At 51.0% G+C, this 12,669-nt stretch overlaps 1 protein-coding gene across 1 annotated transcript; it reads right to left on the bottom strand.

The window, feature by feature from the left end:
• Positions 1–122: 122 nt before the first annotated feature.
• ATP5PB (ATP synthase peripheral stalk-membrane subunit b) lies at positions 123–12,521 on the bottom strand. The gene is made up of 7 exons (XM_029574227.1): positions 12,363–12,521; positions 4,241–4,277; positions 3,535–3,680; positions 3,027–3,190; positions 2,610–2,735; positions 1,160–1,339; positions 123–299 (listed from the first exon to the last, which is right to left on the bottom strand). Exons 1-7 carry the CDS (start codon positions 12,388–12,390, stop codon positions 228–230), a joined length of 753 nt encoding a protein of 250 aa, XP_029430087.1. The 5' UTR covers positions 12,391–12,521; the 3' UTR covers positions 123–227.
• Positions 12,522–12,669: the final 148 nt, after the last annotated feature.

Genomic DNA, 12,669 nt, shown 5'->3' with positions numbered 1-12,669 from the left:
AACATCCACACAACTCTGTCTTTAAAAGGCAAGTATGGGGCAGTACTGGACAGTGAAGATTACATTACAAAAGAGCACAAACTCATTCTAATAGATTAAAAAAAATACAGATTGCACACATGTTTAGAAAGAAAACTAGGCTACTATAGAAATAGTTTATTAAGATTTCATACAGCACACAGTTTTTCTGAACTGGCATCTTAAAATGTGTACAATACAGGGGCCACTTAAACTCTGGCTTCTGCAGCTTGCGCCAGCTTCTTCAGGTTGGCGATGCACTTGGCGATACTCTCCTTTTCCTGTGATGAAAAAGATTTTCCTGATCAGGATTACCCACATAAATCACATTTACACAAAACAATATACGTGACAGAACAAATCCAAAGCAGATAGCCCGGTTAGGGCCAAAAACTTGTTGGAGATGAGAACAAAAGTAGAGGAATACCATAAATTAATGCCTCTTTGCATTTTATACATGTAAATAAGCAAAAATAAAAGTCATTGAAGTTTTCAAACATTTAAAAAAATGAAAAGTTGAAAGTAGTTGAAAATCTGGTTTATGGCAGCATAAATGACAGAGTGAGAATGCAGCAGGAAACCTCGACAGCACAGCTAGGCGGGGGAAATGGTTCATATCTGCCAAAACGTACATTACATGGTGGACACGGGCCTTAGTCATGACAAAGCAAATACCAGGACTTTATATTCACCTAACAAACTGTACAACAGATTTAAGAGGGCTTTTCTTTAATACAAAAAAAGAAACATTTTCCTGCTTTCACTTTCTCAAGAATATCAGTAACTGGGAGCAGCTCAGTGAAGACCTGGGCTTCATTTCCAAACCTTCACCTCTGCTCCCTGGGTCAGCTGGGGAGACTCGAGACACGCATCAGGTTTGGAAGGAGCTATAAAGTGGCCCCTGGCTGAGGACAGCTGCTACAATGGTTGGGGACGGTAGCTGAAGGGGTTGTAGCTCAGTAGAAGTCCGATCCAAATGAGCTAGAAGCCCAGAGCAGCACCGGTGGACAAAATAAAAACCTGAATGCCAGAAACAGAACAGAGCTCTAGGAACTGTCATCTCTCTGCGAGGGACGTAATGGAGCATTCTGAACGAGGGAAAGCTGACACGTTTTAGTGAGCAGATAGCTTGTTTCAGTACCTGTTGTGCTGTGATACTCTGAATAACATTCTTTTCCACCCAGTTGATCATGTAATCTTGTTCCTTGCGCCGTTTCAAATGCTGCATGTCAACTTGATAATCCAGACGCTTCTTCACCTCCTGGTAGACATTAAGCAGCCTTTCCCGATAATTGGTCTCCAGCACCATTGCTATATTGTTCTAAAAAGAGATGGGCAGAAAAACATGGCTTGAGAATTGGTACTAGTCGTTTAGTAGCATCTATGAAACAAAACATTGCTAACAGTGTGGCTCGTAACAGAGGAACTCCCATCAACAAAAACCAACATATCACAAGCAGTACCCAAGTTAGAAAACCTAGGCTCAACCCAGAACAGGTCAAGAGGCACGCGAAACAAACACTGCATTCTCTGCCTGCACAATCAATGCTTAATTACAATGACCAGAAACTATTAAATGCCATTTACAAGACTGTTCTTATTCTATAATGTAACCAGTTAGCTTATTCTGACTTCCTTAGCATGAGAGGTCATTTTTCACTATGAAATATTACATTTTGGTAAATGTAAATTCCTGACAGCTACCTTTTCCATTACGAGCATGGAACATGTACTAGTTAAAATGTAAGTGCAGGCTCCAATCCTGTGTATTGTAAGAATAACCCAAAAGTGCTGTAGTACGAACATGAGCCTTCAGAGCACAGACAGCCCTTTTTTTTTTTTTTTTTTTAATACTAAAGCAAGACAAGATCTTTTCATTACTTTTTTAATCTGATAGAAAGCAAAGAACCCATTTCTCTAAACTCAATATGCTACTGGAACAGCACACCATTAAACAGAAAATATTCAAAGCTTTAGGAATACTTAAATGTGTATTTTAAACCATTATGTAAGAAATGCCGTGCTGGGTGAGACCAAGGTCCATAGAGCCCAGCATTCTGTCTCCAGGTCACAAATACCTGTCAGATCCCCAATAGTTGATCCCAGGGATAAGCGATGGCTTTCCCAGGCCTACCTGGCTAAGAACTGTTTATGGACTTTTCATTCAAGAACTTGTCCAAACCTCTTTTGAACCCTACTCTCTTAGTTGCCTTCACCACATCCTCCGGCAACAGATTCTACAGCTCGATTGTGCCCCAAGTGACAAAATACTGCTGCTTGCTAGTTTCATGGAGCATCCCCTAACCCTAGTATTGTTTGAAAGGGTAAATAACTTACTTATTTACCCATTCCACCCATGAGTTTACAAAATTTCAATCATATCCCCTCTTATCTTTTTTCCCAAGATAACAAGTCCTAATCTGTTTGACCTTTCTCCATTATGGAGCTTTTCCATCCCCTTTTATGATTTGTCGCCCTTGTCTATGTCAGCTATGTCTTTCTTGAGAACTTAGTCTAGCCAACAAATTGGTTAGGCTGAAACGACCAAGCCTTCTCCTGTCAAGCACATGGGGTAAGTTGACTTAACGTACCCTCTTGGTATCAAACAGGAAATGGCGGCCTTCCACTCGCCACTGCTCCTTCTTTTCTGCCTCAATGACTTCCTCGAGGTTCTTCATGGAACGATCTTTCACCTCCTGAACTCTTGCAACCTTCTCCTGAAATTAAAAGCTATGATAAGCAATCATGAAAAGTAAGAGAAAGGCATTTCTTAATGTTTGCTCTAGATCAAGTGAAAAGATAAAAAAAAAAGAGATAAAGTGCAGCAGAAAACTAACACTGCCATGCAGCGCAGGATGGGAAGACAGGGTGCACTATTCTGGCCTGAAATGATGACCAGAGCAAGGGGAGCCATGGGTATTTTCCAGCTTTAAGACACGAGCCTCTTAGTACACTTGGGAGATTACCACTGAAAAATGGGAAAAGCAGAGAAGTTCCCTCTTTCTTACCTCATTAAGCTTATCAGCAAAAGCTGCTACTTGGGGTCCAAACTTCTTAATTCCATAAATTATGAGAATAACAATGCAAGCACCTGCGATGGTTTCATGATTAATAACATAGATTTCCTTGGATAAGAGATAGAGCAGAAGTCCTGTACCTAGCACATAAGGACCTGAGGTAAAAAAAAAATAAAGATATGACAGCACTCCATGCAATCACATACAAAGGTCATCTACTATATACTCTAAATCCATGTCAAATATACACAGATTCCTGGCCCAACCAAACTGTACTGTGCCAAAACTAGATTTGGAACAAAGGCAAGAGAAATATATACGTAGCTTAAGTATAATTCCAGTCATCAAAACCAGGAACAAGTAACGTAATAGTTAGTGTACTGTACACTTACGCCACATGAAAGCCATAGACACTGGAATCAAACACCATCTGACCTGGAAAACTTTGCTTAGTATCCGGATGGGTAGTACAAAAATATCAAAAAGCTGTCATGCTTACCTGTGACCCCTGTTTTGGGGTACAAGAATTGGAAAAACTCTTCAGGAACCAGCCCATAACGCACTTTACCTCCTGTTTCAGGCAGAGGAGGTACTGGAGCCAAACACGGTTGAGCTGTGTGAAAGGACCTGGATGCATGCAATAGGCTAGCAAGGAGAAAAGAAGCAGTTTGATAAATCCAGGCTTTAATAGTGCCAGCACACATCCGGGAATGTAGAGAGAAGAGCTAAGATTTGTTTCTTTAAAACAAGGGGGAACTTAAAAATCAGATGAGATCTTGGTGGTGGAACTATGCAAGTTGCATCTATAAAAAGATACAATCCTGTGTCATTTATGAAAAGAAATCCCTCACTTCCAAATAAGGTGGATGCCAAAACTTATATATATGTCAAGTCAATTAAAAGAATCAAGCCTACATCTTAAAATGAATCTGTCCAAAACATGAAAAAAAAATCCCACCATACTAGGTCAGACCAAAGGGCCATCAAGCCCAGCATCCTCTCTCTTAGGGGCTAATTCAGGTCAGGTCATAAGTACGGGATCCCGAAGAGTAGGGTCCAATTCTTTCTGCTCCTAACCAGGGATAAGCAGTGGCTTCTCCAAGTCTACCTAGGTAATAGTGGTTTATGGAGTTTTCCTCTACAAATTTGTCTAAACCTTTTTTAAACCCAGCTACTCAGCTTATCTATGCATGTCCAGTACTTACCCAACACTGAGAGGGGCTGACTTTTTGAGGGCCACAACTGTAAAAGGATAAAGGTACAATTAGAGCTTACCTTGCTAATTTTCTTTCCTCAAGTCCTGCCAGACCAGTCTTCACCATGAGTTACGTCCCCCTACAGCAGATGGAGGCAGAGTTCCAGATCTCTTCCCCGAGGCACTCCCCGTATAGGCTGATTCAGTAGGAAAGGCATCTGTAGGTAATTGCCCAAGCTGGTGCTGTCTACCCACAATGCCTTTGCTACTACTTGAAAAAAAAAAAATTAAGGTCAAGGGAAGAGCTGTGCACCCTTGCCTGCAGATGCCCTTGGGGAGGTGACTCTCCTGCTCACCTCTTCTCTCCCCCCCTCAAAATTACATTGACAACAGAAAAAAAATTTTGAGACTCCTACATACCAAAGGTAGCCTACCAAAGCAAACTGAAAATTAAAGCGTGGCCCACCCATGGCCAAGAAAACAAACAAATCAACAGAAACAGGGGCAGCTCGGGCCCTTGGCTGCCCTACAAATGTCGATGGGGCCACTGATCTATATTCTGCCCAGGAGGCCTGCACCCTTGTTGAGTGTGCCTTCAGGCCTTGCAGTACTTCCTTACTGAATCCCAGCAGAGTGATTGGTTGGCTAAGGTGGAATTCAGATACCACCTTGAGGAGGAAGGACAGGATTGGCATAATTATCACTTTCCTGGCGTGTAGCCAGATGGACTCAGGACAAATGGGATAGTATCCACGTGCTAGCAGTTGGAGACGGATCTGACGTCAGCACAGGGGCGTGTATATATCCCCACAGGAAGCGCAGCTGTTCAGTAATTTCCGTCTCCAAAGCAGTTTGGAGTGCCTGCACGCTGGTTCAGCGTGCTTTCCAAGACTACTTTCATTTTTTGTTTTCTTCTCTTCTAGATTCTACTTTACCTTTCTTCAACACCTTTTTGAGCCCCGCGCTCCTCAGGGGCCGTTCTGGCCATGCCCCCCAGTTGAGCTTCCCGGGGTGACTGCCGTGGTCCCCCGGAGGTGTAAGTCCTCGGTTCAGCCGAGGCCCTCGCTCCCGGCGTGGACGAGGTAGCGGGTGCAGTGCCTCAACCGCGGCGGTGAAAGGTATCGGCCCTTTCCCCTCGCAGCCGGAGACCGCCTGTGATCCTGCCCGGCAGCGCTGAAGATTTGGTACGGCGTACGTCTCTTCACCCAGGTCTCCGCTATCTAGAGGACCGGCGGCGTGGCAAGCCGTGGAGGACGCCATTTGTGGCCTTACTCAGGTATTCCGCGCCTGTAATGGGCGCGGCTTTTATTTATTTTTTTTTTATTTTTTTTCCTCCTTGTTCTTGCTTCTTGGCTGCCACTGTGAGTATGTGCCGCATATTGCTGCTGTATGTCTATTGACTGCCCTTGGGTGTATCTTGCTACCTGCTTCGTATTGTGCGGCTGTTTTTTCAGCACCTATTGCTGTCGCATACTCTTGCTATTGGGCGCCTGTTCCTACTCAGCGCCTATTGCTGCCGCTTACTATTGCTATTGTGCGCTTGTTTTGCTCAGCGCCTATTGCTGCCGCTTCCTATTGCTATTGTGCGCTTGTTTTGCTCAGCGCCTATTGCTGCCGCTTCCTATTGCTATTGTGCGCTTGTTTTGCTCGGCGCCTATTGCTGCCGCTTCCTATTGCTATTGTGCGCTTGTTTTGCTCAGCGCCTATTGCTGCCGCTTCCTATTGCTATTGTGCGCTTGCTCTATTCAGCGCCTATTGCTGCCGCATCCTATTGCTATTGTGCGCCTGTTCTAGCCTGCGCCTATTGCTGCCGCATAGGAAGCGCACACTTGCTATATTCTGCTCATGGATCAGCTCGCAGCCGCGGCCGCAGCTGCGCCGCCACTTGCCCTAGACGTTTCAGCTCTGGGCCTCTGCTCCGCGTGCCACCTTCGTGCCACGCGCGGTACTGACCCCGACTCACTGTGTACCCAATGTGCGGCGGCCGGGGGACCCTCCGGCCAGGACCAATCTCAGCCGCAGTTTTTTGATAGTTCACCTGCGGCTACCCCGGATTTGGGAGGCGGTCTCGACCGCTCGGGAATCCCGGGGGATCTGGTACCCCGGCGTTTTGAGGCGGCTTCCATTTCCTGGGTGGATCTTTTTCAGGGAATTCATGCCTTTGTCCAGATGCAGACGGCTTCGCGTCCTGCCCCTGCGGTCCTTGCTGCGCCTGTTCTTCCGGCGGTTGCTGCGGTTCCTGCGGGGGCGGCGTCTCCGGCGCATACTGCGGCTGCCGCCATGATGGCAGCCTCTAGGGATCCGGTTCCGGGTCCCTCGCAGCCTTCTCGGGAGCGGGACCTCCCGCTATTGGACAGTCCCGATCACTCGGACCTGGAGGTTTCACCGGACGAGTCCGAACTCCCGGACGAAGGGGACCTCCCCCCGGGGATTGCGCCATACCGGACTATGCGGCGCTTTTTCCCTAAGGAGGACCTCTCGGACCTCGTGTCTCAGTGTCTGGCGGAGTTGGAGATCACTGGACCCAGTGCTTCGATTCCTTCTGCGCAGAACCCCCTGCTGGTAGGTCTTCGTCCTACAGCCCGCCATTTTCCTTTCTTGCAGGCAGCTCAGCAACTCATTGATTTGGAATGGGCAGCACCGGCGGCCTCCTTTCAAGGGGGCCGGGCCCTGAAAGGCATGTACCCATTGGCACCGGCTCTCCAGGACCTCCTGGCATGCCCTCAGGTGGACGCCTTAATTAGCGCTGTGGTCAAGCGCACTACCATTCCTGTGGAAGGGGGTTTGGCCCTCAGGGAGCCCCAGGACAGGCGGATGGACGCCATTCTGAAGCAAAATTTTGAGGTGGCAGCTCTTTCTTTGAGGATTGCGGCCTGTTGCACGGTGGTCACTCGTGCCTGCTTGTCTCAGGTCCGCAACAACGCTCCGGCGGCTGACATGGAGCCCGCTCTTTCCTTCCTCACCGATGCCGCATCGGATTTGGTTCGAACCACGGCTAAGGGGATCTCGTCTTCCGTGGCCGCCAGGAGACACCTATGGATCCAGCCATGGTCCGCTGATGCCCCTTCCAAGTCTCGCCTCACCAAATTGCCTTTTCAGGGCTCGTTTCTGTTTGGCAGTGACCTTGATAAGCTTGTCGCTTCCTGGGGTGCCTCTCCTGTGCCTCGCCTACCAGAAGACCGGTCCAGGAGGGGACAGCGCTCCGGTCCCCGGCCCTCCAGGGGCAGGGGTTCACAGCGATTTGTTCCATATAGAGGGCGCTACCAGACGCCGCGTCCTCCGGCCAGGAATCAGTCCTTTCGGTCCAGGCTGCGCAGACGGGGGAACGGGCCGGGCGGGGGTCCCGGTCGCATCCCACAATGAGAATTTGCCGATTCATCTGGGGGACGAAGCCATAGGGGGCAGGTTGACCCTCTTCTACCCCAGATGGGTCGAGATCAGTCGGACCAGTGGGTCCTCGCAGTTATCCGAGAGGGGTATTATCTGGACTTTCATCATCTTCCTCCGGACAAGTTTGTGGAGTCTTCATGTTCCCCGCTCAAGAAGGCAGCATTGGCGGCCACCCTGACGAGGCTCCTGACCTTGAACGCCATCCTCCCAGTGCCTGCCTGGGAAGTGAATTCTGGACACTATTCCATTTATTTCATAGTACCCAAGAAAGGGGGCACTTTTCGGCCTGTGCTGGACCTCAAATCCCTCAATCGGTACTTACGGGTGCCGAGGTTTCGCATGGAAACTCTGCGCTCCGTCAAAGCCGCAGTCCAGCCCGGAGAGTTCCTCACGGCTTTGGACCTGTCCGAAGCCTATCTTCATATTCCGATACATCCGGATCATCAGCGCTTCCTCCGCTTCAAGGTTCTGGACCGCCACTTCCAGTTTCGAGCTCTCCCCTTCGGGTTGGCCACCTCCCCGAGGACATTCACCAAGGTGATCGTGGTTGTGGCGGCGGCACTCAGGCGGGACGGGATCTTGGTCCATCCCTACCTAGACGACTGGTTGATCAGGGCGAAGTCCCGAGCGGAGAGCCTGCGGACAACCGACAGGGTGATCGCCCTTCTGGAAAGCTTGGGCTGGGTCATCAACCTCAGCAAGAGCTGCCTACAGCCTTCCCAGTCCATAGAATATCTGGGGGTAAAGTTCGACACTCGGGCGGACACGGTCAGTCTTACGTCCAAGAGACAGTTGAAGCTTCGGCAGCGTATCCAGTATCTGTTGGGAACCAGTCGGCCGTTAGCTTGGGATTATCTGCAAGTTCTGGGTCTCATGGCCTCCACTCTGGACGTGGTGCCTTGGGCACGAGCCCATATGAGACCACTACAGCATTCCCTGCTCTCTCGCTGGAGCCCCCATCGCCGAGCCTATTCCACGCGCCTCCCTCTGCCGGTCCATGTTCGGACCCAGCTGCGGTGGTGGTTGCGGTCCGACCACCTGAGCAGGGGGTCGCGGATGTCCTCGCCCACGTGGATCTTGCTCACCACGGATGCCAGCCTCAGCGGCTGGGGAGCACATTGCGAAGAACTCACTGCGCAAGGGCGTTGGGACAGGGAGGAGTCCACATGGAACATCAATCGCCTGGAAGCCCGGGCAGTCAGACTGGCCTGCCTTCGTTTCGCTCCGCGGCTGCGGCACAGAGCTGTCAGGGTGATGTCCGACAACGCCACCACGGTGGCCTACATCAACCGTCAGGGCGGAACCAGAAGCCGACAGGTATCTCTGGAAATCGCCCCACTCATGGTTTGGGCAGAGGCGAATCTGCGGGACATCTCCGCCGTCCACATTGCCGGGAAGGACAATACCACAGCAGACTTCCTCAGCAGGGGACGCCTGAATCCAGGCGAGTGGCAGCTGTCCCCCACAGCTTTCCAGATGATTGTCGATCACTGGGGGCTCCCGGCCATGGATTTACTGGCAGACAAGTCCAATGCTCAGGTACCCAGATACTTCAGCCGCAGGCGCGACCCGTGCTTGCACGGCATCGATGCTCTGGTCCAGCCGTGGCCTCCGGGGACTCTTCTATATGCCTTTCCCCCGTGGCCTCTACTGGGTGCCCTCATCCACAGGATTCGGTCACACCAGGGCCTAGTTCTTCTGGTGGCCCCGGACTGGCCGAGAAGACCCTGGTACGCGGACCTCAGACGCCTGCTGGCAGGGGAGCCTCTCCCCCTGCCTCCTCTCCGGGACCTTCTACGTCAAGGTCCCATTCTGCACGAGGATCCGGCTCAGTTCTCTCTTACGGTCTGGCCATTGAGAGGGCTCGACTGAAGAAAAAGGGTTACTCGGGGCCTGTGATTACTACACTCCTCCGGGCTCGCAAGTTTTCCACTTCCCTCACCTACGTACGGATCTGGAGAATCTTTGAAGCATGGTGCGACTCTCATGGCACCAGTCCACATGCCGCCACTATTCCTATTGTGTTGGATTTCTTGCAGGATGGGCTTCAGAAGGGTCTCTCCCTCAGCTCCATCAAGGTTCAGGTAGCGGCACTATCGTGCTATGGACCCAGGAGAGGTGGCAAGACTATCGCCAAGCACCCTGATGTTTCTCGTTTCCTGCAAGGCGTCAAGCATATTCGTCCGCCACTAAAGTGGCCTATACCCTTCTGGAACCTTAATCTGGTTCTGGATTTCCTTGCGGGATCCACCTTCCGACCCCTTCGGGGCTTGTCTCTACGGTCTCTAACCCTGAAGTTGGTATTCCTGCTGGCCGTATGCTCCGCACGCCGCGTCTCTGAACTACAGGCGCTGTCCTGCCGTGACCCCTTTCTACGTATCACTTCGGAGTCTATCCATCTTTGGACGGTTCCCTCCTTTCTCCCTAAAGTGGTTTCACAGTTTCATCTTAACCAAACCATATCCTTGCCTACCACGGTAGGTTTGAAGAAATCTGAAGAAGGCCGTTTATTACGCCATCTCGACATCGGCAGATTGCTGCCCAGGTATCTGACAATGACTCAAGACCTGCGGAAGACAGACCGTCTGTTCGTCCTACACAGCGGGAAGAAGCAAGGTGAAGCGGCCTCTCGGCCCACCATTGCCCGCTGGATTAAAGACGTTGTCAGAGCAGCCTACGTGGAGGCTGGGAAGGCTCCGCCTCTTCGGGTTAAGGCTCATTCTACCAGAGCCCAAGCGGCGTCTTGGGCTGAATCCCGGATGCGGTCACCGGCGGACATCTGTAAAGCGGCGACATGGTCCTCCCTCCATACCTTTTCTCGGTTCTACCGTCTGGATGTCCAGGCCAGGGAGGACTCGGCCTTTGCGAGGGCGGTACTGCATGGTCCTCAGGCAGCCTCCCGCCCAGGCGGGGTGTAAAGCTTTGGTACATCCCATTTGTCCTGAGTCCATCTGGCTACACGCCAGGAAATGTTCAGATTACTTACCTGGTAATCTTGTTTTCCTTAGTGTAGACAGATGGACTCAGCATCCCGCCCAGCTGCCTGTGTACATGGGTTTTCACTGATTCCGGGTACGCCTTTGACTTTTGTGTTCCTACGAGCGTACACTCTGCCTATATCCACGCCTTCCGGTTGGGAAGGCTGGCGGTCTCCGGCCACTGTCAATCGGTCAGGGGAGGCCTGTTTTCACCTTTTTCTTTACTTTTCATTGAACGTCAGTACACACATCCATAACAGCTTTTGCAAGGAAGATTACTGAACAGCTGCGCTTCCTGTGGGGATATATACACGCCCCTGTGCTGACGTCAGATCCGTCTCCAACTGCTAGCACGTGGATACTATCCCATTTGTCCTGAGTCCATCTGTCTACACTAAGGAAAACAAGATTACCAGGTAAGTAATCTGAACATTTTTCCCTTGAAAAGGAGAGATATGGCTTCCGAGATGACAGGGTTTGGATTTCTGATATTCTTGTCGAGCATATTACTACTAAGAAGGCTGTGTTCCAGGTCATGTCCCTTATCGAGATCCTATTAAGCAGTTCATAAGAGGCTTTGGTTAGCACCCTCAGCACCAAATTCAGGTCCCACAAAGGGACTATGTTTACACGGTGGGCTAGATTTTAAAAGCCCTGCGTGCGTACATCCTGCCGGATGTATGTGCGCAGGGCACTTGCGCACCGGCGGCCTATTTTGCATAGGCCGCCGGTGCGCGCATAAGTCCCGGGCTTCGTAAAAGGGGCGGGAGGGGGCATGTCCGGGGTCAGGGGGCGGGCCAGGAGGGCAGTCCTGAGTCCCCCCGGCACTGCAGCCTGTGCCGGAGGATGCCGAGGCGGCGCGCCCAAGTTACACCTGCTTCAAGCAGGCGTAACTTGGACAACAAAGGTGGGGGGGGGGGGGGGGGGGGAATTTAGGTAGGGCTGGGGAGACGTGGAAGCAAAGTTCCCTCTGAAGCAGGCTGCGCGGCTCGGTGCGTGCAGGCTGCCGATTTTGCGCAGCCTTGTGCGCGCCGACCCTAGATTTCATAAGATACGCACGTATCTTATAAAATACGGCGTACTTATTTAAGATCTACCTCGGTGGGTGTATGTTTTGCTCCCCAACCTACTCACCGTCACAGCTTTTGCTTCTCTTTTCATTTCTCAGGAAATACAAGGCCAATGGCCTGATCGCCTTTGGGGGGAGGGAAAAGCAACCCGTGGAGGCGTTGCCCTGGGGAAAGCAACCACAGGGAAGCTGTGACCACTGCCTATTCCTCCTGCCGAATCAGCTCTACCTACCAACTGCTGGAGACAGAACTACTAATGCCTTCTCTGCTGAACCAGCCTATATGGGGAGCGCCTCAGGGAAGAGGTCTGGAACTATGCCTCCATCTGCTGGTAGAGGGAAGTAACCCACGGTGAAGACTGGTCTGGCAGGACGAAAAGGAAAGTACAATGATATTGCAGGGTCAGCAAAAAGAGTCAACATAATCAGTTTATATCAGACCGGTAATAAATATCAATGCCAAGGGCAGAAGGGTTTCAATATGAAGCTAAGCAATTTAAACAATTGGGTGGGCTTATCCGCAGACGTCGCCTTGCTTTCATGCATTTTATAGCTTCTGTACTCTGCTACCTTTCTCACTTTTAAAGTAACAAACTGCAAAACTAAATATTAACGCTAAAGCCGGAGGGAGGCGGTGCATTTCCCGGCGGTCTAAGGTTCAGGCCCCCTGTGGCCGCCACCCCCCTCTCGCTTACCCGAGGCTAGCGCTACTCTGGATAACATGGCGACGGCGGCCGTGCGCTGACCGAAGGCTCCCGGGACTACCCGATGCCACCACTCCCGTATGCCCTCAGTGTCCCTGACAGCCAAAAGCCCCGGCAGGCAAGATGGCGGCAGAGCCTCCTCTCGCGAGACCTCCCAACCTGCACTGCGCGCCGTCTTCGCCTCGAGCCTCGCTCTGACGTTCCAAACTCGCCCAGACTCCCGCCCCTTGTTCCAAACCTCGTTCTGGTGCGCGACATTCTATCCGCATCCCTGTGGTGGGTGCAAACCCCTCCCCCG

The sequence above is a fragment of the Rhinatrema bivittatum genome, chromosome 12 (genome assembly GCF_901001135.1).
Source record: "Rhinatrema bivittatum chromosome 12, aRhiBiv1.1, whole genome shotgun sequence".
In the NCBI taxonomy this organism is placed as follows: domain Eukaryota; kingdom Metazoa; phylum Chordata; class Amphibia; order Gymnophiona; family Rhinatrematidae; genus Rhinatrema; species Rhinatrema bivittatum.
The sequence above is the reverse complement of the archived record's forward strand: the minus strand, read 5'-3'. Positions and strand labels throughout refer to the sequence as shown.